Raw genomic sequence first — 25,573 nt, forward strand, 5'->3', positions numbered from 1 at the left:
GGCAATATTTGAAGACAACAAATACCTAGTTTGTTTTTTTCCTTTTTCTGTCCTTTATTTTTAGGAGAGTGTGTATTAAATTCAGGTTTGTCTATCGCCAGATGCCTGACTTTTTCAAAAAGGTATATGGCCATGGCTTTCCATTTGTTGTTCATAAGGACTATGGGCCAGATTCACACACAGGTTCTCATTTCTAATCTGACACAAGTTGCATGCAGCTTAGTAAATGTGGCCCTGAGAGAATATCGGTAAACAGGCTTATAATCACAAGGTTGCTGGTTTGGATTTTGTAGGCTGGCTGGGAATACATGGGTGGGGATAGTGAGGCATGAATGGCAAATTTTTGGCTTCTGGGACATGTGTGAAATATTATGTATGCAGAGGGACAGCCTGTAGGAGCATGGTAAATGCAACATGTTATTCACAGCGTGAAAATAATGTCTTCTGTCTCATGATGCTCTTGTGCAGCTAAATAAATATACAGTAACCTACAAGGCACAGGCTCAGGGGCTTGAGGGGTTGGGGGGGTCTAACTCAACGCCTTTGTGTGAAGTGACTGTTATTAAAAGGATGAAGCTGGTGATATTCTTTTCTTTATTTTAAAAAAAATAAGAAAAATCATATGAACGCCAACAATGGGTCTTTCGGACTTCTCTATCCTGTGGCACACAGCCCTGAAGCCATTGATTCCTACTGATTATGTAAATCTTTATAAAAGAACTCACAAATATATAGTTCCATGTTTAAAAAAGGTTCTGAAATTCCCTAAAACAGTTGGTCACTGTAGTTTTTATCAAATTTTACTCAAACAGGAGAAAATAGTGCATTTGTTGGGGACTACTTTCAGCAGCGGATTAACATGCATCTGGTGTTCTAGTGAGTATTTCTGGCAGCGGGACGGTGTGTGTGGGATTGAGTCAAAATGAACTGCAGTGTGTGTGTTCATGCTAAATTAAGGATCATGTCAATCAACACAACAGTGTCTGACTGATGTGTTTTTAGCTCTATGGCACAGAAATAAGATATTCCAGGGTTTGGATACACACACAGTACTTATTAGTGTATCAGTTCATTGTTGATTTGGGTCTTTTCATTGGATTTGTTGACAAAAAGAAAATATAGATTTTTTTTTATATAACAGAGCTACACAGTACATGTGAAGGCTACAGTAAGCCTAAATTGATATTAGTAAGTAATTTAAATATGTTTCACAGTTGAATACTTGCTTTGCTTTAAGAAAATGTAACCAGCATCACAAGTTTCCTTTGATGGTTTTCAATATTTTTTTATATTGGCCTATAATGTTATGTGTAATATTTGTGGTGATGAGTATTAATCTGTTTTGTGGCATCTGTGGCATACAAAAGTATTTTGCATTTTTCACCTTACAGTCATGATTAATCTTGCAGTTCTAATTACCATGCAGAATATTCCAGGAAAAAAAAAAAAAACTAAACAGGAGGACTGCTGCCAAATATGAAGGGGCGGTCTGTTCTGCATCTTTGCCCAGGTGCTCATTGTCTCATATTCTGGTCATTATTGTTCTAACCTGAATCTAGTACAGTCTAAATTGACCGTGACAAGTATTGAGGCCTCTGTGGAGTTCTATTTGTTGAGACAAGTGTTGAGCAACAGTCTGTTACTCATTATGCCCTAAAGGAAGGTACCTCAATCTCTAGCTACACCTGTGGAGCTGCTCACTGGCTCCCAGCAGGAAAATGGCTGTACTGTGCGACTGTGAGATTACAGTTTGATGAATTCAGTTCTTCAGATAACATGAAAAGTGCTGCAGTATAAAGCTGAACAGATGTCAGTGTTCTTACTTCAATCTGCAGCAGGGCCTCCTCTCTCTGGCGAAGCACCTCTACATCCTCCTCACTGATCTCAGACAGGAAAGCCTGAGCTCCTCCCTCTGAGCCTATTGCTTCTCCAAACAGTGGACCCTCCTCCACCTGCTCAGTGGACCGGGTCTGGGGACTCTGTAGGAATACACACACATATATAAAATGATTAGATTAGATTGTTGCAATCATAGTAGATTCCACCTCTGTGGCTGTCAGTTACCTCCAATGCCATAACAACTTTTACCACACTCTACACACTGCTTCTAACCACCTACTTTTAATCTCATCATCACATAACTTGATATAGCTTTTTTTTTTCCAATGACTGATGTTGCTTCAAGACCATTTTTGTTAGCTGATTTGTAGAAATGTATGTACCAAGTGTATAATTCAGGAAACTTGGCCAGACACTACAAAAATCAGTTTCTGCATCATTTTCATGGCTCTTCTTTCTGGAGTTTAAACTCAGGGCAGGAGCTAAATAGTAAAATAGCTATTAGCAAATGTAGCAAATATAGCAAAACAATGGAGGTGCAGCCACAATAGTGTTGTAGTAACAGTAGTACAATACTAAAATTTTAGACTCAGTGTGAAATGGACCTGTGGATAACCTAGCTGAACCAAGTATGCATATATGCATATATATTTTTAAGAGACCAAATCCAAAAGAAACCAAAGGACAGTCAGAGCCGTCAAAGTAAGTCCACATCTAAAATGCAATCAACCTGAACAGAGCCAACCAACACTGGCAGGAACATGATGTGCCACAAGTTAATGAGCACTCATCCTGATTGGACTGAATATACTCTCATTTAGACCTGGTCTGACTAGGGTCTTGGGTAGGAACCAAGTGAGGGGATTTGATTAAAATTACAATTTACATTTAACATTACATGTAAACTACATTCTACTGACTAAAAGGCTGTTTACTAGAAGTCAGGTCTTTTCTCTAAAATTTTACAGTCTGTTTATGTCGTGTGCTGTGTGAAATGTAATCTAATGAATCCCTGATGAGCAAATATGCCACATAAGATTGCAAAAATAATAATATAAAACAGTTAGAATATAGTAAATAAATACATACAGTAAATACATTTACTCAAGTACTGTACTTAAGTACAAACTTTCTTGTGAATGAAACTTCCACTTTTGTCCAGTGTCCACATTTTACAGCTTATTTCAACACTGAGCTTATGTTTAAAACTATAGGAAGATCAACTAATTTTTTTCTTTTTTAAATTTAAGATTGTTGCAGTTTAATGTCCATTCTGTTGCCAGTCACTGATATTTGAACAGCACATGTTAGCTTAGTGCAAAGAAACTTGATGGCTGGTGTAAAGTGAGTCTGTTAAAACATGCAAACCTGTACACTCTGCACATGAAAACATGCACAAAAAAGCAGAGGAAGGGGAAAAGGCATTTTGTCAGAGCCTTTTTTTTGCATTGCAAATGTGTTCCACCTTTGTGTAGCTGACTGCACAACTAATTCACGGCAGAGGGGTCAGTGTGGGTCAGAGCACAGGGACCAACCCGGGCTGAGTCACAGCGTTCTGTCTACTGGCCACGATCTGACTCATCACTCCTCAGCAAACTCTACAACATCGTGCTCACTCCTCCACATACATACCCACGGCAACCGCTCAAGAATACATTACTGCATCACACAGATGGGGACGACCATCAAGACAATCATTCTGACATCTTATTTCACGAGTTCGCACGCTGCTTAACAAAGTTCAGTTTCCTGCTGTCGATTCCGGTCGACTCCGATGACGTGAACTGGAAGACGGTGGGCGAGAAACAGTCAATAACATTTGCATTGATCTGCCAAATGCTCATCTAAATGCATATGTATGGCATTCCAAACTTCAAAACGCCTCTCATCAGTTGTTATCCACGGACTGAAAAAGCCTTCCACTTCATCTATAGCAGAAAATACAGACTCTCACTTCTTATTGCCGCTGCATCTACTAGATGTAGTTTCACCGAGCTGTTTTTCCACAGTGATTAATGAATAGTGAACTTGCTGTGATGGACTGAGAGTAGTCGCAATTATATAATGTTCCCTTCCTCCAGCTTGCTGCCCCTAAAGCCCTTTACCTCCAACGCTAGCAGTATAAAAGTCCTTGATAATACGCCTTCAGATGGGCATAAAATCTTAATACATACCGCTCTCCCTTCTGTAAAAAAAGATGGATTTTTGAGCAAAATGGTGCTTCACAGACTTGTTACTGTCTAGCCAGCTGAAATTGTAAATGATTTGCTCATTCTTTTTAGCATCAAGGCGGGGTTCATGATGGTGTCCTTTAATCAAAGGCAGTCAAACCTCCACCAGTTCAGAAGTGCTGCTCTGAACTCACTTTGTCCTTAGTTATACATATACAACCATGAATAAATATTGTTATAGTTCATAGAATGATCATGCTATCATAGTGCATATGTGGTAATACTTATGGTGTCACATGCTCCACTAATTCAATAGGATAGATTAATATATTACAATGACTATGATGTATAAGCACAAAGTAAGGTTCAACAGTGTTTTTAGGTCACTGTGCACTATGATATCATATTATTCTGTGCACTGTAGCGTCTTAAAGATTATCACCAAATCTCATAATATCCCTCCAGCTCAATTTGGATTTCTGGAAAAAACCATTGAACTGGGTATAACTTTTGGGATTTGGTGGTCATCATTGGGTAATGTAACAACATCAGGGAGTGCAGCTTTAAAGAAAATAGTTTAAATTTTTTGTTTTTGAAGATTTATTGTCAGACAGACAGATCTTCCACAACAAAGATAAGAGAAATAGAAAAAAAGGCACCGGACAAAACAAGAAAATTAAGAAACACATTCACCGATTTGACAACACATTCTCAACATAAAGAAACATGCTGTTTCTTATTTTTCTCATTTAGAAACCAGCAAACACAAGACTGTTGCAAGCTCTAGGCTACTGAACAAAACTGAACTGAATTACAACAAAAAAGAAGTGCAACACTGAAAACTGATTGAACTTAAGTAATTTGTAAAAAGCTAACATTTTATGTATAGCCAATATATCCAGTGATATCTGAGTCATGCAGTCATAACATTAAAACTAAACTAAACAACACTGTTGGCTGTTGCACCGAATTGCATCGTTCTCTACAACTTGCAGTGTTTGCTTTTGTTCACTGTGTTTGTCATTTGCTTGTGTTTTGCAGTTGCAGCATGTTAAGATCTCTCAGCCACAGTACACTTTCCATACTGCCACCAATACTAATACTGTTGAGGTGATTATTTGATGAAGATATTTCAATAAATTAAAAATGATCACACTGCAATTTACGCAAAAAGTCTTTTATGCTTGGCTGAGGTGGAGAAGTTGGTGGATCAGTAAGAAAATGCATAGATAGACTTAGCTGGATGTTTTCTCATTTCTACACTGCACATCATGTATTGTGTTGTGAATTCATAAGGTCTGCTTCCTTCAGTTCCTATTTATTCTTCAGTGTATAAATCCTCTGATACTTATGACAGTATTGCTGTTTAATATCAAATTCATATTGATATTCTTATATATTTCTATACATTTTCCCATATGATACAACAGTCGTACAGCATAGCACATATTCTATTTAGTAATATTGCAGCTAGAACAGGTACGAAACTGCGAAATAAAGTAAATCCATACATGCCCATATATAGCAGTCTACACACTGTCCTACTACACTAACATACAGTCCTCTGAACAGGCTTACAGTATATTCTGACTTATTAGATGTGGTGTATTTTTTTCCCCGGTACATTTATTACTTCTGCTACAGCAATCACCCTTTTTTTATTATCTTGTTTTAGTGATCTATATCAATGTTTCAATCACATGCTGTTAATCTGTAAAATAAAGATTGACTCACATTTGTTTACTGATTTCTAGTCTTTTTTGTTTTGTTTGTTTGTTTTCAAAGGGCAACTCAGTGAAAATATACTCTGTATTTCTTGCCAGTAACCACTTTAGATTCAGAAAAAAAGAAAAAAAAACATCACCAGTGCAAGAGTTGGATGTGACGAATGGCGTCCACTGTAATACAGCGGAGTGGAAAAGACCAGACAGAGCTTCAAAGGAGCTCTTGTGAGGATGCAATCGAGCAGAGAAATGCCATCTCATCATCCTGCTCTTTTATGAATGACAGTGAAACAAAGGGCGGATTTTCAGCTTTCATATCAGCTCACCTTCTTCGTGTCTTTCTGTGCTAGAGGAAGCAAGGCCCTTGAGCGCTCTGCAATTTTCTGAAACAGAGCAAATGAAGAGACGGGTCAAGAAGAGTCTTTTTTTTTTTTCCTTATTAAAGAGGTCAAGTGTTTTGGTTTTTTTAAAATTTTGCCTGTGTGTGCAACAACTAGCACCTCAGGTATGTACAACTTTCTGTCAGTGAAGTGGCTCCATTTATTAGTAAATAATCCACTGATCATAGCTATAATATTAAATCATATGAACATATTCTATATGCGGTTACCTTCTGCAGATCTCCATAGCGCTGCACAGACTCTGAGAGTTCAGTCTTTAGTCTGGTCAGACGCAGACGGTCTTGCTGTGTAATAAAACAAGATTAACTTTAATTAGCTCAAATGTTGTTTAATCCATTGTTTATTCTTCAAAATGACAATGAATGAGGGAGGAAGGGGAGCATAAAATACCCGTGAAGAGCCGCTGATTATATCAGAAAGCTGTTTGATGAGTTGGCTTGTGCTGGTGATGACTTTGTTGGTTTGCTGCTGCGTGGAGTGTCTGGGAGAAAAGATTGGAAGAAAGACAGAGAGAGATTAATGAACTATGAGAAGTTGCCAAGATAAAATACACTGCTTAACAATAAGCAGTATTGTTAAGTTTTAAAACTTGTGGGTAGGCAGAAAGATGAGGCAAACTCCCAGAGTAAAATGCAGAGCACTTTTATTTTCCTTTAAGGTTCGTGTATATGTGGGTGTGGTTTAAGCTCTGCAAAGAGAACAAAAAGTATTATTCTATATAACAGGTAAGCATTGATAACAGAACCAAAAATATGAATATAAACTATGTGAGTTAAATCAAATAATGAATAAATCTCATTCATGTGACACACACAACACATGGCTGGAGTCAAAAAGGACAAACAAAGGGAGGAGGTGGATTGATTGATTGCAGCTGAGAGGAGGTGTTCTGTTCAGGTAGGTGTGTTTGATTTCTCCTCTGGCTGAGAAGTGGTCAAGTGACTCCTTGGTGGGGACTTTTGATAACTCTCTTAATAATATATTGCATTATAACTAAAAGTAACCATTTTCAAGTCAAGAATGACAAGTCGTCAGTGTTGACATCAAGGTGGAAACATGTCTGAGGGTGTTTACACACCATCATAGACAAGATGATGCGCTATTGACCAACAAAAACCTGGTCTGAAGTAAATGGCGCAGTGTTTCACTGTTATTTTAAGGTACATTATCAAGACAGTAATATGTAGCTACATAGGCGGGTGCACAACGCACGTGCACTCTGCTTGTTACACACACACGGATGTGCAGTAAATTATCTAATTATTTGACCAAAACATGGCAATACACCGAGGCATTTAAAGAGATGGACGACAACAGATCAGACACAGATCAACTCTCCTGCTGCATCAATACATGATGACATGAGGAACACATGAGGAAATAAATGAAGTGAAAACAATGATTCAACTAGAGAAGGAAATAAATCTGCACAGCTTCTAGCTGCTGCCAGCAGAAGGATCAGAACCTTGAAGAGCTGATCAAGTCATGATAACTGTGTTAATGATTCTTTACATGAGTAAAATGAATGATTTCATTTTTGAACAATATTTAACAAATATTCTTTAAGATTTTTGAGAGTACAGTGATCAGGATTCCATACGTTCAGCAATTAAAACCCTGCTGATTTGACCTGTTACTCCATGACTGAACAAAACCATTTAAAAGAAACCAAAGCTGTAATTAAAAAATAAACCTTTTCAAAAATCAAACGAAAAAACATTCACAACACATTAATGAACAGGACCCTAAACTGGTGGTCTGGGGCCACGGGAGGGTCCAGGAGCAGCAGGGGCCAGTGTCCTTGTTATGGATCCTGCACTTTCACTTTGCACACAAGCAGATTGTTTCCTCTGCAGAGAAACACTCCTTCTTACTACTTGGCAAATGCGCCATTATAGTAGAAATCTGCCAAGGTGCAAGTGCACCGCGCTTTTAAAGGGAATGGGAGATGACACTCTGATTGGTTTATTGCATGTTACGCTCAAAACACACCCATGATTAATTAGGAGACTAAGGACAACCTATTTGAACCATGCCCCTGGCACAGCGACCACTTTTCCAGCGTTAAAATAGCAAAAGTGGACTTGGACACACTCTAAATGCACTTGCGCCATCCACTTCAGACCGTGCGCTTTAGATCGTTAAAATAGGGCCCTTAATCTAAAAAAACAAACAAATCTAAACTAACTCATACAGGACTCTCCAGGTCAGGCTGCTCTCAGGTATGTACGGTTGAGATTACATTTGACCTACAGACTGACTGAGTATTAACAGCTGTCTGATAGAGGTGAACAGTGTAACACAGCCAAATCCTCTCTTTTCCTTGATGTTTTTAGTGGGAAGCTTCACCGGTGTGAAAAGTTGAAGGTGCAGCCATATTCATAACTCTCCAGCACGTCTGCCGGAAGCCTGGGTTAAGACAGTTATTAAATATCTATGCTGTCAGGTCATCCTGGGCTTACAAACCCCAGCCATCCTCCCTACCCCCAAAGGCCAACTCCCATCCTCCAGGCTTTGACACTATAACAGGCTGCCCCACAGAGATATGCAGCCACACAAACACACCTCTGCTGCTGCATACTCTACTCAAATATTGATCTACATGCACTGTGGAAGGTGGCAGGGGAAGCAGACGGACCATAGTGCATTCGGGCTAGAAGGAGCATGTCACTATAATTTTGTGTCTATTGTGAGAAAAGCCAAAGTGTCATGGTGGAAAAATACCTTAAAAAAACATCGCCCATAATATCTATGCTGACGATGGTTAAAGAGAGTTGAAGAGTCGGGGAAGTAGACAGGGTAAAAGTTAATTTTGCTGCTAGAAATAAATGTTTTACTGTAAGGAAATAATTAAATTGGACTGCAGCCAGTGTCTCTTCTTGAACAGTCATAACAGACAGAAATTGTGTCTTCTATTGGAAGAAGTTTTACACTTATTATGTAATCAGGATTTAAGGCTTTAAATAGCCTGAATGTATGTACTGCAGTAAGGAGATAGTGAATGTTATTGAGATCGGACAGTTTTATAATATAAATTTAATATTCCAAAAAATGTAACAGTATATAGAAGTGTCGTTTATAATCAATAAAATACAAAGCTCCATTTCACTTGCATTGCTAACTTGTCTAAGTATTATATATGCTGTACTATTGATTTGTTTATATGATCAGCCATTACATTACATATGCTTTATGATTCAGAATGCATTCTGCTCTAGGACACACCAGCACCAGCGAGAATATGTGCACAGACACACAAACACACACACACACACAACACAAAGATTAACAAGTGCTAAACCTCAGCCTGATGTGTCATCGTTTAGCTGTAAAGCAGCGACAGACATGTGAAGGATTATTTTGAAATCACAGCCAGCTAATGCTCCATCGTGTTACCCACCAAAATTACAGAGCGGAGTACAGTGTGTATGGCTGGCGTTCTGCATTAGGGATGTGGATGACTGACAAATAAAACTCAGTGGGTGATAAGAATGTGCAGCTGTGATGCACAGCCTGATACATATGGAGAGTTTCATTTCAGGAGAACTTTTCATGCATGAAACAATGTACATTCGAAACATTGCCCCCACCAATGACAGAATCCCACTCTGGGCAAATCAGAGACTGTTCTCACCAGAAAAACAACAGCATTGGTCATTTGCTCAAGTCAAAAAGTGACAAGTGACTTTTTGTACTAAAAAGGTTGGTATACCATCGCAAAAAGTCTTAGTGAGGAGGTCAGGGTGGATGGTTGGGTCAACAAAGCATGTGGCTTTGACAAGGGAGACGCCAACCGTCAACACTGTTCTTTAGCCATGATAGCATTGTGGCTCTAGGGATGACAATGAACCACCTTCATAGTGGTACCTCTAGTGCCACCATGATGTTAACATTGTTAACAATTGAATGGACTTTCAATAAATTTGGTGCAGATAACCATAATGAACAGATGATTTCGGTAATGGGCTGACTTTTCATATAGTGCCACCAGCAGGTAAACAATTTCACTTATCCAGTGAAACATCTCAAGATCTAGCAGATGGATTGGTGCAATTTTCTCATAGCTCCAGGATAATGTATCCTAATTACTTAAGTGATCCCCTGACTTTTACTCTAGTGCCACCATGATGTTGACACATGCAGTTTACAGTGAAAGTCTCAACAATTTGATATGAAATTTGGTAGAGATTTTCATATCCCCCTCAGGATGAATTATAAGAACTTTGGTGATCCTCTGACTTTTCTATTGTTATAATTAGGTCAAAATTTTACTTTGTTATAATCATAGTTTTCCACCTCAGCTTGCCCAAGTAGTTTCAGTTGCTTAACCAGACCTTAAACATAAAGGTGGCCAATCACAGAATGCCCACATGTCATTTTTGGAACAGTCATTGGGGTCATTTTGGAAGACCCTGACAACCTATTTTATGGTTTAGGTATGAGTATGACTTGTTGCCTAATCACTGACAAATTAATTACCTGGTTTAGATTTGAGCAAACAGCTGAATCCAAGCAAAATATTAAAATCTGATGAGCTGTAGCATTCCACACAAGCTAACTTCTGTAGATTTTTTCTAGTCTTGTATCTTAATTTAAATTTTAGCCTACTGATTGTGCAAGAGGAAAGGTCAGGAGGCCAAAGCAATATGATTCATCCTGTGGGACCATGAGGGCACTGTCACACTAGCAAATTTAGATCTGAAATAAGTTCATTTTAATGGAATCTCGATGATCAGTGGAGCTTTTTGAGAAGAGTTGAACTTTGGTGAACCTTGACATGTAAATTTTGCAGCTGACCAATTTACAAAGCGTCCTGACAGTGCTGACCTTGCAGGGTCCAAAATTGAGGATGTTATCACGGTAGCTGTGTCACACATTCCGACCCTGTACTGCTGAATGAAAAGCAATTTTGCTAGAGAACATGAATGAATGTTTCTGCTGTGACCTTGCATTAAGAAGTAGTTTTCCAGGTACACTCTCATGGACAAAAGTGATAGTGCCTGACATAACACATTTAATGACAACCTGACTCATAATTTTTGAGGTAGTTTGCACTATATCAAAATACAACAGATTGACCAATGGATCAACCATCATTCCCTGCTCTTTAAACTGGAAAATACAGTTAAATATAAATATATGTGAGCTGAGGATCAGCTCAAATTCTGTTAACTGACGTGACTGGAAGGATTTTAACAAGTTAGTCAACAGCTACTTTTTTTAAAGAGATATACATTTGAATACATTTGACAAGTAGAAGTACAAGTGAGAAAAGGGAATCCTTTAAAACTTGCAGCCCACCATCTAAAAATACAATGTGAGCTGTGATGGATCATCCATGAGTCAGTGGAAGTCCCGCCCACCACTGCCACGCTGTTACCAAACAAACAGATCTCGCCCACTACTGAGGACCCCTGAGAAGACCTCTGCAGTATCACTGCACACTGACACATCTGCTAGCTGCACTCTTCTCCCACAACACGCTCGAGAGCCAGGCGGCCAGAAACAGCATGCAAAAGATTGGAATTGCTCACACTGTGAATTTCAATCAGTCACCTCTGTTGTGTGTTTCTCCTGCTTGCTTGGTGTTTGGTATTCCTTTGAGGTCTGGCTGGCCGTGGTGAAGGAGAACTGAGGAGTCTGGGAGCAGCTGGCTGCAGGGGGAGGTGTGAAGGATGGAGGGGTAGGTTGTTGGGGAGACACAGTGATAGCGGTGGTGGTGGTGGTGGGGAGGGGGGGGGCTGTTTTCTGACTGCAATCATAGTTTCAGGGCTTTACAGGATAGAGTGGCGCTTATACTGGGCTCTGATAAGGATTAAATCACCAAACTGGAGTTTCTTCATACACACTGCTGACCTCTCATGCTCAGATGACAACGCAGAACATTTGTCAATCTCAGTACTGATTGAGTCCAAAAAAAAACACAGGTATCATTGATGACACCTTGTCTACATTGACCATATAGCACAAGCACACGTTTTATTTAAAGGCACCTTTCATTACAAGTCGCCTTACGTCATATAAGCTCAATAATACAATAAACACCAAACTGTATACCTTAAGAAAGGTATTAAGAAAAATCTATGTCATTTTCATGACGTGTTCTTAAACTGCAGAATTGTTCGGTCGTGTTCTTATGATGATGAATCCCATTGTCCTCGGAAGTTGAAGCACGTGCCAGGTGATCCTAGATAAACGCCCCACCAATCCCCATAAAAGGGCATGAGACTACAGGGCTGTGTGCACACAGAAACCACACACCGAAATTGAAAATAAAAGTTGAGAGAAGTCAAGAATGTCAAAAAGAAAGTCTAAAGAGAGTAGAGCAATGGACTCCAAACGGAAAATACCCTCAAAAGTTCTGAAGTGGAGGTACTGCTGCAGGAACGAGGGACGAGCTGTCATGTAGTAGCATCAGTAGTGGATATAAAATAACAGAAAATGCATGGGATGCTTTTACTCATTCAGTGAATGCTGTATCCGGAGAAGGGCACAACACAGCTGGTGAAGTAAAAAAGTGGTTTGATCTTAAATCTGAGGCCAAAAGAATATTGCCAAACACAGAAGAGAGACGCTGACCACTGAAGAGTTCTCTGAGCTGGACCAGCGCATAGGGGCCATTATCAGGGAGACAGCACTCACTTTCACAGATAGCCTCAACACTGGCCACAATCTCTGAGACACTTGAAGAAATTCAATAATAATAATAATAATAATACAAATAAAGATATGCACTGAAACCTAATTCATTTTTAAGTGATGTGTTTATTTCATGAAATTAATTGTGAGCTATAAATACTCACACTTTAAAAGTCAAATTAATTTTAAAGCCTTTATTTACACACAAGCAATTGATTGCTCTCTAACTTAGCAAAAGCAAGTCTGTTGTCTCAGGAGTGGGTGAGGACGCGCATCCTCTTGTTGTTTGTGTTTATTTGTTTAAAAGACCATAATGCTTTCTAAAATAATGAAAATAGTTATTACAAATATTATAAATGATAAAAATATTATTTTAATTTAATTATTATTATAATTATTTTGCACAAACATGTCAACACTCCAATGTGCATAAGTGTGCTCTTGAGTGTGTGTAGATTCTGACCTAAGAACTAATAACAAATAAGAGAACATTGGTGAATGTCAGAATCTTTGTGAAAACTGTGTAAGTGGAACTTTCTTCTTAAGAACGGTTGGTGAATGAGGCCCATTTTTCATTAGAGATGTTACTGTCAATATTGGTTTCAGGTGGTTTGAATAACTTTAATACTGGGAAGGAGAGTTCTAGTATTCCCTTCACCTGCACTGATGATATTTGCATAATATGAGGTTTCAGCTATTGAGAGAGTATTTTTGCAGTGGAATATGTGATCAAAATACATCTGTTTATGAACTGCAGGTCCAGTCTTGGTGCAGAGCTTCTCCAGGCGCTGACCTTAAACCTTGAGCTACCATAGGTTAGGTGTGTAGCAGGGAGCAGTATGGGTAAATGAGATAACCTGTGTTTTCCGGAGGGGCTAGAGTATCAAGTGCAGAAAATACACTATGATTGTAGTGGTCTATTAGATCTGGGAGTGAGAAGGTGGGAGCAGGAACAGGGTTTGAGGTAATGAAACTGCTGAGATCTTCTGGATTAACATGTGTCTAATGTTGCAGTATGATATGATATGATGCTCCCTTGATTTACTGAGCGGTAGGTTGGTGTTGAATAACACAACTTTATGGTCTGAGATGGGTAGTTCAGCAGAGGTGATATTATATGGTGTGATGCCGGAACAACAAACTAAGTCAAGGATACAACCCTTGGTATGGGTTGTAAAGTTGACATATTGTGTTAAATGAAAGCAATATCTAACATTGCCTTGAAATCTTTAGTGAACATATTGTCAGTGGTATCAAAATGAAAAGGGGTGTTTCTAGGATTTGAGGACGTTTGGGGCTTTGCCTGAACCTCTGTAAGAGGGTCTGGGGGGGATCCTCCCCTGTAAAATTTTCCTGATAAATACGGTCTATTTTGATGCTTTTTTATGCACTCTGGTATCTTATTTACATTCAAAGTACTTGTCTTAATCATTGAAAAATTGACATGTGTACCTCAAAAATTGTTGTTTACATTCCAGATTAATCATGAATTGTGATTTAAAAAATATTAGCAGTTGTTAGTAATTAGAATTAGCACTGAGTAGAAGCAGAATACTTCACAACTGCTATCATTAGAGAAGGAACGATATAACAAAATAACAATACTGACTTATTGGGAATTAATTTGCTTAAACTGAAAGCCAAATCAAGACAACAGTTTCACTTATAGATGACTCAGTCAGATGGATGATGAATCAGCATTTTGTGGCCTAATAACTGACACTATCTTAGTGCCGTGTTCACAGCAGTTACTGAGTTAAACAACCTTTTAACAGCTTAAGAAAACATGTTAATAGAGTTGTTGTGTAGTGTTAGTGTCTGTATTCAAAGATCTGTAAGTCCTTTTATAGCAGGGTTTAATCTTGTGCTTTGTCATTTGTTTTTTTAGGATGTCGTTTAGTTTGGATAACAGATTGTGCCTTTAAAATATTTACAGAAAAGTAGTTCATCTACCTTAACAGTTTGTTCTGCCTCCTGCTTTGAATGCGTTAATGTCTCTCCATCACCTGATGCCTGGACTGCCTCTTTTCGTTTCTCTTTCCTCCCTTAACTGTTTCTTTAGATCTTGAATCAGTTGCATCTTCTTTTTGAATCAGTTCTTCACTTTCTCCTTGTTTGTGTTTCAACACCATAAACATTACATCCTGCAATTCTTCCTCACTTCTGTCTCCTCTCTCTTGATTCCTTCACTCACTCTGAAGTCTTCCTTTTAAAAGTCTGACAGAGCATGAAGCAGAAATTTTACTTGTCTGGCAGGTGTTAGTTACAATAATAGTGGGCAAACGACACAGTGGGAATGCTTTAGCAGTTTAGCTATCCAAACTATCAAGCTACATTAACATTACTGCAATGTAATGCATACAGCACCTTGGCAGTAGTCTTGTTTTTGTCCCAGTAGGTACTATTTAAAATGACAGTGACTGGTGAGATAGCCAGGGAGGTTGGCTCTTTATGTGGGAAATCAAGTAAAATAACTCACAAAGGACTATTGATTGCATTCCACTTTATCTTCTCAATACAGGGCAGTGTACTGTGTGGACCTGTTGATGTGCTGTGTGGCAGCACTCTAGCTATAGCAATGTATGATGTGCCACACACTGTACTAGTTTTCAATTATATGAATGCAGTGGACAAAATAGAGGACATGTACAAACATGAGTAATGCGGTGACATGATACATGCAAATGTGTGCATGTGAGTCACAAAACACAAAAAAGGTGAACAGCTGAAACAATATGCAGACGACACCATTGTTCCTAAAGGTCAAGAACGAACATCATTCAAAGAATCAGCTTTGCAAAGGTTTTATGAGGAACGAAATGCGTTCAGCATCTTTGTTAGTCTTCACAGATGCACACAATGCATTTGGTGAGAAACACTGAACATAACTGTGCTTGTGAACTTGTGTACAAGCAAACTCCACAGGGTACCTTTAACAGCACTCATCCTTTAGAGAAAAGTTCCAACATGCCTGACATGCTGACTAAACATGCATACAGTGTCTGTTCCAGAAACACACTTGACATTTTACATTTATACTTATTGGTATGTATTTCAGGTGCTATCTAAAAAGACTCCTAGTGAGTGCAACAGGAGAGTAGAGTTCAATTCCCAGATCACCAACACTAAAATTATACCCATATCAACACACAAACACACACAGCTGCTGTTTTGAAATCCATCTGACATTTAAATGTGCATCTCCAGCAGAATGTACAACTACTGTTGGTTTACACGCTCACGTGGCTGCATGAGAGCGGTGCATTAACGTGGGTTTGAGAGTCAGAGTGATGCCCGCTTGTTGTGTAAGAGTGGAGGAGGACGAGGCAGAGAGGTGCATCCACACAGTCATGATATGAGTCTGAAAAGCTGGCTGTGACATTTCTACCTGTTTCCTGTGTGTGCCCTGCTGAGTTTGGGATGAATGTTGATTTCACTGGATGTAAATTCTGTGATGAATGTTGATGAATGATGTACAGTAAGTTGTATGAATCTGAGGTTTCACTGCAGTAAACAGCCAATCTTGTTGCTGCAGCTGGGTGTGCTTGTTCCTTTCTTTATGGAATCTCCCATGGGTGTTTCAAGATAAACAGTTGGTGGTACTAATTCTCCACTCTGGTGCCAGTGAACCATTGTAGAAGAAGAGGGAGCAATAGTGACGTAATTTAAAGAGAGACTTAAAAAAATTGAAAATCAAAATGTTGGGGAAAAAAAAAGGTTAAGGGAAAAAATTACATTTATGTTTGCTTCAGTTAGGAGTTTCTTCAGTGGGAGCTTGAGTGATGAAGTCACATGCTTCATGTAGTGAAGAAGTCAATTTCTATGGCACTTTAGCATTTTGTTTTTATTGATACACCAACTTTTCCACCTCAGCTGAGCCTAAAACCTTTTTGCAATATTTTGAGTTTTTTTTCGAGTGTTTAGTTGTGATGTTTCCTCTCAGGTTTTTTTCATGCGCAAATTAAAAATGCCCATAAAAAGGTGGATGGAAATACACTTTATGACAGATGAGAACCTACCAGTGGTCCTTTGTCAGGTAAATGCAAAAGAAAAAAATGGGCTTTTGCTTTTAGGCTCAATTGTCAACTTGTTAAAATTCACAACTGAAGACAGAGATACTGTTGAAAGTTCCGATAGTCTCCAATATTCCTCGTAATCTACCCTGTTCTGGAGAGCCTCTGGAAATGACACACATACTGATAGTCCCTATGATGTTACACTGATATTAAACAGAGAAAAGCATCAAAAAGTTAGTGTTGAGGTGCTAAAACAAAATGTATGTTACTATACGATATATGTTAAACCAAAACTAATTAACATGTGGTAAAGCCTTGATGCACAAATGTAATACTGTAGTTACAATAGGAATAATTTCAAAATATTAGAGACATTAGAAATCCCATAAAAGAATGTAAAGTATGGTAAGCCCAACAGATCTATATCCCTTACTCACATATTTATAGACACTTTTCTGCCCCTTTCAGGACAGAAAAAAAAAAAAAAAAAAAACAGATCAGTGACGCATTTAGACTTGCTCTTGTTGTTCTGTATGGACATTTGCTGTAAATGGAATTGGCTGAACAAACAAATTGTGACACAAAATATGAATGTGAGGGTTTAGGAGACATATTTCATTATTTCTAAAGGAATAGTTCAACGTTTTGGGAAATTCACTTATCCACTTTCTTTCCAAGTGTGAGATATGGAGATCATTTCTTAGTCGGGACATTGTTTGCCTAGGGGTTAATACTTGAAGCAGGGGAAGTTAGCCTGACTCTGTTCAAAGCATAGCCTGCATATAAAGATGGACATAAATAGGTATGACGTAACCTGTTATTTTGCATTGGGGCTAGTCTGAAGCACAGAGTTGCAGCTTATGGTTTGCACCATCTTTTTTTTGTGTTCGGAGCCCCGACCTTCCAAATAGGGAGTGCAGGGTGTTGTCTTTCATGCTCTGGAAACACGCCCCGCTGCCTCAGACTCAAGCTAACGCTAGCTTACTGAGAACACCAAGCTACTTTAGCGGCTGTGGGGCGGCTGTGGCTCAAGAGGTAGAGTGGGTCGTCCACTAATCAGAAGATCGGCTCCTCCAGTCCGCATGTCTATGTGTCCCTGGGCAAGATACTTTACCCCATATTGGTCCTGATGGCTGTGCCATCAGTGTGTGAATATGTGTGAATGATTAAGTTTCCTCTGATGGGCAGGTTGGGACCTTGCATGGTAGCCACTGTACTCATTGAGCGTATGAATGTGTGTGAATGGGTGAATGTGATTCGTAGTGTAAAAGCACTTTGAGTGGTCGGAAGACTAGAAAGGCGCTATACAAGTACAGTCCATTTACTTTAGCTAAATTATGCTAACAGAGCAGGTATTGTGATCACGTAACATAAACTTAATGAAATATTGCGACAATAGTCTGACTCAGTGCGAGTCCTGGAGCCGGGGAGAGCAGCAGGTGAGCCAACTGTCAATCACAGCAGTCAATCAACACCTACACAGCAGACATCAATGCTACTATAAGTCTTCAAATCTTATTAACGGAGCAATAATTTCCAAAATGACTACAAGCACATTTATTGGAGGGACTGGATTTAACGCTTGAGACCAGAATGACTTATTGAAAAAAGTTATTGACTTAGCATTTCTAGAGAGAAGAAGACTTTCTTTGAATGGGAGTCAGTTGGAACATCTAGCGGTGGTCGATGGTATTGCACTTTAAGGTACTTCTGTACTGGCTTCAGCCTCAAGCTGTGGTAGTTGCTGCTTGCTTCCAAGTTAAAAAAAAAAAAAGATCTAGACCGCTAAAGCTCACTCATTAACACGTGGTATCTCATTTACTAAATTTGCACACAAAGTTATGTAGAAGAAATGTTGACAATTTGTGGTTTCAGAGAGATTTATGTTAGAAGTGTTTCTTGCATTTCTAGCATGCAACTCCCCATAATATCACACATTGTTGTTTTTACATTTATTACATTTCAGTTTGTGTTATGTTAATTATTTTAGCTGTGTTGTGCATTTTCGTATTTTAAAGAGAGCCAGGCTAGCTGTTTCCCCTTGCTTCCAGTGTTTATGCTAAGCTAGGCTAACCACGTCCTGACTCCAGCTTGGTACTTAACACACAGACATCTCATCACATTCTCAAAAAAAGTGAAGATGAAAACTATTTAAAATGATCTCCACCTTTTTAGTCTTGTACAAACCACTGCTGCTCTTAACATCAGGACATACAGCTGTACCATACAGCTATGAAATTAGAGGCCTGAAACTGGGTCAAAGGACTTGTGATGTCTATTAGAAACCTCAAAATCCCACAATTACACTGTCTCAGAGAAGCTGCTGCAAAAGTTCTGGTGGCAGAAAAAAAACACCAAAGTCAAGTCAGAATTTTGGTAAGAAATAAGTTAGTTTATTTGATCAGATTTCGTTCCAACACTGTTTTAGCATCAAACTGTGTAAAACAAGAGCTGCGGCATCCAAACACTGCAGGATCATCTACTGCTATAATTTCACAATATGGAAATAACATTTATGTCTAATTAGGCAGCAGGAAAATGAGACACTTGATTTTTGTTCATAGTCTTTCTCTGTTCTGTTGATAGTTTCTCTCCACGGTACATTTTTCAGAAATAAACGCTGGCTTATTTAACATGTTGGTTTTATGAATAATAAACTTCACACCTCATCAAATTTGTGTTTTTTTGGTTTGTTTGTTTATTTGTATGTTCTTTTATAGGAATGTGAAATAAGCTGGTATTTCTTGCAGCACACACAAGAAAATAATTACATTCGGTTTGTTTACTTTCACTTTCATCTACCTGATGACACAACATTTTGTTCCTCAAAAGAAGCACACAGTGAAATTAATAATAGTTGATGGGCTACACATGGAAGATTAGGGCTGGAATTAATCATAGACATAATAAAGCATAAAGTTTGCGGATCAGTAGATACTTGTCAAAATGTAATCCTGGAAAGAAGGAAGAATAAAGAAAAAAGTTTGAGACAATTTTAGCATATCAGTCAAACTAACTTTATCCCCCCAAGCACATCTTTGTCATGTGCAAAAAAAAAATCATTTAATATCAGCAAAAGCCAGCAAAGCTTAAACAATATCTGTTAAATAGTTAAATTATTACGTGAATAAATTAATAAAATATATCTGCAAGCAGCGAGCACAAAGGCCAGTCTTCGAAAACATGCCACACAGTTGGCAAGTTCAATTAGACACCTAAAGACTTCAACCCTGGACCTTTGTATCACCAGAGAAGATGACTTACTGACTGCACCACTGGGGAGACATGGTTGCCACACACCTTCTTACAACTTGAGGCAATGACATCACATGTGCAAGATGGGTGTTTTTGTCTGTTTAATCTTAAAAGAATTCACAAATATATAACTGTTGAGGATACAATTCTGAAAGAAAATCACATGTTAACCCATCTTTTGTATTGTCAAAGATTTTGGTGAAATTTGTTCAAAAATTGGATGAAATTGAAAATGTGCATACAGTACAAATTACAGTAAGACAATGAATATCACTGTGGACTCACTGTTTGACACATCTGAACACCAACTGAGACATGTAGTGTCTAAAGAATGTTTGTTTTCATTTTTGTAGCATTTTAATGAAGACTTGTGGAGATAAAGATGTGAATTGATTTTGCATATTTTGAAAAATATAGAGTGACAGACATCTGAATTGACCATAGGTTACAGTGAGGCAAACTTGTGCTGAAAAATTCAGCTCTCTAGGACCTATGGTGAACTTTAAATGATTTTTGGAAGTTTTGACTGCAATATTGATGAAAACGTGAGTTAACATTTATAAACCACTGCCCTTTTCATCGATGTCATGACCAAACTTTATACAATGAATTGAACATGACCGTAGGACATGTTTAAAAATTTCCACTCAAATCTGCACAGCAAATTATGAGATCTAATTTTTTAACATTTGCGCTGCCCTCTATTGTACAATTTCCCAGGACTGTGCAGCGAAGCTCAGACCTAGCATCTGAACATGTGCACCAAGTTTGGTTACAATAGCTTGAGCCAATTTTGATTTATGAGCATTTCTGTAAAATGGAACTTAAAGACACAGGTTTAAAAATGAATCATTTCAAAATGGTATGGAATATCAAAAATCTGAGAAACAACTTTTTTCCAGCTTGTGCAAGATATGCTATGTGCCAAATTTGATGCCAATTGCTCAATATTTGAAGGTAAAGTTGAAAGAGTGAAAAAATAGATTCAGGCAAAATTCAGAATGGTGGACCCATCCACAAATGGACGTGGCTTATATGGATAGATTCGTCTGGACCCACAAAATCCCGGGGGGGAAAACGAATTTTGTCTGTGAGACGTATGGTTCAAAAGTTATAGGCCAAAACATAAACTTTGTTGCTATAGTGCCACCACCTGGCCAATCAGTATCATTTTTTTGTCTGACAAGTAGGAGAAAATTCCAACCCCTCTCCAAAGTTTAGGAACTTTAACTGTTACAGTTTCTGAGACCCACATACTTTCAGTGCAGAAGAATAATCCCAACAGATACCGTAGTAATAAGTAATAATAAACATCAGTTAATTAATTGGTGGCTGTTTAGTTCACTTATGTTTCAGGCAATCTCATTTATACTGTGTATGATTACTAAACATGTAATTCCATGTTCACATCATATGGGATGGATAGTAGAGATGGGAAAGATTCCCATGTTATTAAGATGTCTATGAAGATTTTCAGTCATCCAGGTCATGTTATCCAAGAAGGGTTAAATCGAGGGCAGCTAGACTTGGTTGAAGAGTCAGTTCTGACTGATTGGTGGGGAGTCTCCGGTATTTAACCTCTGTGGTGTCATTACTAAGGTCATTGATACCACTTGGTTCATTAGTGCACCTGGCTGTTGTAATGACAGTCGTTAGAGTCACTTGAGGATAAGTGTAAACACCAGTTGTTTGAGTTGTCAATGAGGGCAAATGTGAATGGTTGTTATGTCTCCTGGGAAGGAATGACAGGACAGCACTGTAGGAGGGGGATGAGTGATGTCATAGACCTCCTCCTGAGGGATGGTTTCTCTACTTAGAAACCTTAACTACATCCACACTAATACATTTTCATTTTAAAATGCTTTTAAAACAAAAACAATCTCCATCCACAAGCGTTTTAGCACTGTTTCAGAAATAATCTCTGTCCACATGACCATTCACGTACATTGGGTATGTGTGTGCCAGTGTAAACAGGAAGCCAATTGACACAATTCACTCTAATAATAGCTTGCCTCTTGCAGATGTAGGCAGTAGTAGCATTATAAAATGCAGAATTTAACTGCACACCAGCTGCTATCATAGACAACAAGGTCAGCAACACCTATAATGCATTATCCATGTTGGTAGTTAAGGCTGATGTCGTTTGTTTTCTTCTGGAAAAGGTTCATTTGGTAGGGGCATGACTTGTCATGTCAATTTGCCCTGTGCAACATCAGGAAGATCAGACCCTACCTGTCTGAGCATGCATCACAACTCCTGGTACAGGCTCTCGTAATATCACGCATTGACTAATGCAACTCCTTACTGGCAGACCTCCCCACATGTATGTTGAAACTTCTGCAGATGATCCAGAATGCGGCAGCACGGATGGTCATCAACCAGCCCAAAACAGCATATGTAACCCCGCTTTTCACATCCCTCCACTTGCTCCCAGTTGCTGCCCGTATCAAATTCAAAGTCCTGACATTCGCTTACAACTAAAACAGCTCCTGCCTACCTGAACTCCCTCATTCAGGTCTACATTCCCTACCACTCACGATGCTCTGCCAATTAAAGGTGCCTGATACCACCACCACAACACATGGTGTTGCTAGCTAGACTCTTCTCTTCTGTAGTTCCCTGGTGGTGGAACGATTTACCAAACTCTGTTCAATCCGCAGAGTCCCTCTCAATTTCAAAGGGGAGGTATTATGCTTTTCCTTATTTTCAGACATATATATAATGTCACAATGTCGGATGTTCATGTTAAAAGTGGCCGACGTGTCAAATAATGAGGTAAATATATGTAGCAGTAATCCCTGTGAGCAAAAACCAGCAGCTTCAGACTGCTCTGAACACTCGGTTTCCAACGGTTTTTTCTACTTTCTGCCCGCACTGACATCAGTTTGTGACAGATTTCTTTATATGGACATCTGTTACGTGCACAGCGCGTGACTTTGCTGCTCCGCTCTGGGAGTAGTTACCCAAGCCACGACTCCATTACACAGCACAGCAAAGTAAAATAAGTAGTTTACCTGTTGGAGGTGTGCTGGTTGTCTGCAGCTCTTCATAAAACATCTCACTGGGGCTGTTTCTGCTTGTACTCTTCCTCCCTGCGTTATTTCTAACTGATCCGCTGAACAAATGGCTCCAAATAGCTCCATATGTTGTCGTTTCAAGTGTTTTTTAGCGCTGCTAACGAAGCGCCACTGATTCAGTGAGGAACATATATTTACTTCCTGTAAATTCTTCACAATAAAAGTCTCCCACTATTAAGTAATGTAAAAGCTTTTAATATGAAGTAATAAAGCAGGAAATGTTTGGTTTGCATTAACGGTAATATGTAAAGCTGGCCAATCAGAACAGAGTGGGCTCACCAGGAGGGGGGCCTTAAAGAGACAGGAGCTAAAACGGAGTGTAAGAGAAACTGTATATATTGAGGAGCTGCATAAAGAGCCAGTATAAGATAAATAAGGAGTTTTTTGAATTTTGAATTGTGCTGAGGTACTCTAGTGGAGTCCAAAAATAAAAATTCAGAGCTGAAATGAGCATAATAGGTCCTTTTTAAGAAAAGACTAAATAACCAGCTCTTTCACAAACATCTCTACACTTGATGGACTGAAGAAAAAAGAAAAGAAGAAAAAAAAATCTGCTTCTATGCACTATATGCATTACCTCTGTGCCACGCCTGTTGGCACCTGCACCCTTGTTGGACTCGAACTTAGCTTTATGGCACTTATTCGCGTTTTTCTCTCTTCACTAGACCCTTGCCTGTGTTGCATCAGCTCTCAGATGCATGTCACTTTGGATAAGTCAGATATAGTCAGAGCTTCTCAAAGAGGAGTTTGTGCACCTTGACAATCTGCTGGACACCAGGAAGCAGGTAATTATTTCCGATCCAGCCACCCCCCCCCCCCACCCATGCTTTGGCAACGCGAAATTCAGCTGTCTACACCAAGTCCACATCTGGCTAAAGGGTCCTGCAAGAACAGAGATATTGCCTTTGTTGATAATTTTCCTGCCTTTTTAAATAGGCCTCAATTTTTTAAACTAGACAGCCTCCATCAACCAACATTAAACTGCCATTGCACTCCTGTAAGTCCATCTGACTGCACCTTCCTGGGCTCATACAGAATTCACTCAATATCCCCCTCTAGCTTCCCTCCGACTCCCACACCCATGATCATTCCTGTCAGAATCACTGACAGATCTAACAGACCATCTTCAGCATGGAATATTCGGAATAACTGTAGAAACATAAATAATTTAATTCCAGTTACGCTTGTTTCCACATCTGGGCATTACACTTCTTTTCCTCTCAGGATGGTGCTGGTGAATGCTCAACAAAACCTTTGTGCTAAATGACATCATCCAGTCTAAGAAGTTCAACTTTTTGTTTGTGACTGAAACCTGGCAGAGGAATATGGAACATACTCCCCTCATTGAGCTGTGCCCAAAGGATTACACTTTTATCAGCTTGAATAGAATTTCAGGCCACGGTGGACGACTTGCTGCGGAGTTCAGAAGCCATTTTAGTTGTCAGTTGGTGAGCACCGGGTCTTTCTTTTCACTTGAATTACAAGTCATTTAAGTTGAATGTGCTAATCCCTTTTATGGTATTTTAATTTACCATCTACCCACCCAAAATAGCTCCTTTTTTTAATGAATTTAGTGATTTTTTTATCGTCTATTCTCAAGCTATCTAGATTTGTGCTTCTTGGTGATTTCAACATTCATATTGATAATGACTGATAAATTTGCCTCTAGTTTTATTAATATCACTGAGTCTTCAAAATCTCACTCAACATGTAACAGGCCCTGCACACATTAGAGGGTATACTCTGGACCTTGTTTTTGACTCTTCATTCAAATCTTTTATCTGAGGACCTTTTCATTTCAGATGATAATTGTGTTTTATTTGATTTGTCTTTTAAATTGGATATTTTACCTTGTGACGTGAAATTAACTCTCACATCCTTAACGATCTCTCTGCGGCAAAGTTTGCTGCTGCTTTTTATAACAGCCCTATTATTATGTCCAATAGTGATGTTGATTCTCAGCTACAATCTTTTAATGAGCACTTTTAGTCTTTTAGTCCTGGATAAAGTTGTTCCTAAAAAGACTAGAATGGCTTCTCCGATTAATTCCTCCCCTTCAATGAACAACAGTTCATTCATTCATTTTAAATGAACCTGTCATACAATAGAGCATATGTGGAAATCCACCCGTCTACAAATTCACTATCAATATTTAAAAGAACTTATTATGGATTTTAACTAAATGGTTAAGGATGCCAGAGCTACATACTTTTCTAACCTTATGTCAAATAGTTGACATAATCCTCGAATCCTGTTTGACACCATCAGTTACATTGTCTCTGCTACATCATCTGCTGTTACAATTAATTCAGTTTATGAGTGCAACAACTTTCTCTCCTTTGCTTTTGGTAAGGTAAATGACATACGAGCAAACATCATTCCGTCTTTTGTCCCCAACACCTTGCCCTTCCCGACTAACAGTCCCAGAGAGTTTTTCTCCAAACTCATTGT

At 38.8% G+C, this 25,573-nt stretch overlaps 1 protein-coding gene across 5 annotated transcripts in view; it reads right to left on the reverse strand.

Moving 5' to 3' along the window:
- The window catches only part of tsnare1 (T-SNARE Domain Containing 1), a 217,744-nt gene that overhangs the window by 122,129 nt on the left and 70,042 nt on the right, over positions 1 to 25,573 (reverse strand). For all 5 annotated transcript variants that reach the window (XM_067602493.1, XM_067602489.1, XM_067602490.1 and 2 more), the window contains exons 6-9: positions 6,526 to 6,616; positions 6,345 to 6,419; positions 6,061 to 6,117; positions 1,824 to 1,979 (exon numbers count right to left, since the gene is read on the reverse strand). In XM_067602493.1, coding sequence (XP_067458594.1) covers positions 1,824 to 1,979; positions 6,061 to 6,117; positions 6,345 to 6,419; positions 6,526 to 6,616 — 379 coding nt within the window. The remainder of the gene's footprint in view (positions 1 to 1,823; positions 1,980 to 6,060; positions 6,118 to 6,344; positions 6,420 to 6,525; positions 6,617 to 25,573) is intronic.

Source organism: Thunnus thynnus, chromosome 10, assembly GCF_963924715.1.
Source record: "Thunnus thynnus chromosome 10, fThuThy2.1, whole genome shotgun sequence".
Taxonomy (NCBI): Eukaryota; Metazoa; Chordata; class Actinopteri; order Scombriformes; family Scombridae; genus Thunnus; species Thunnus thynnus.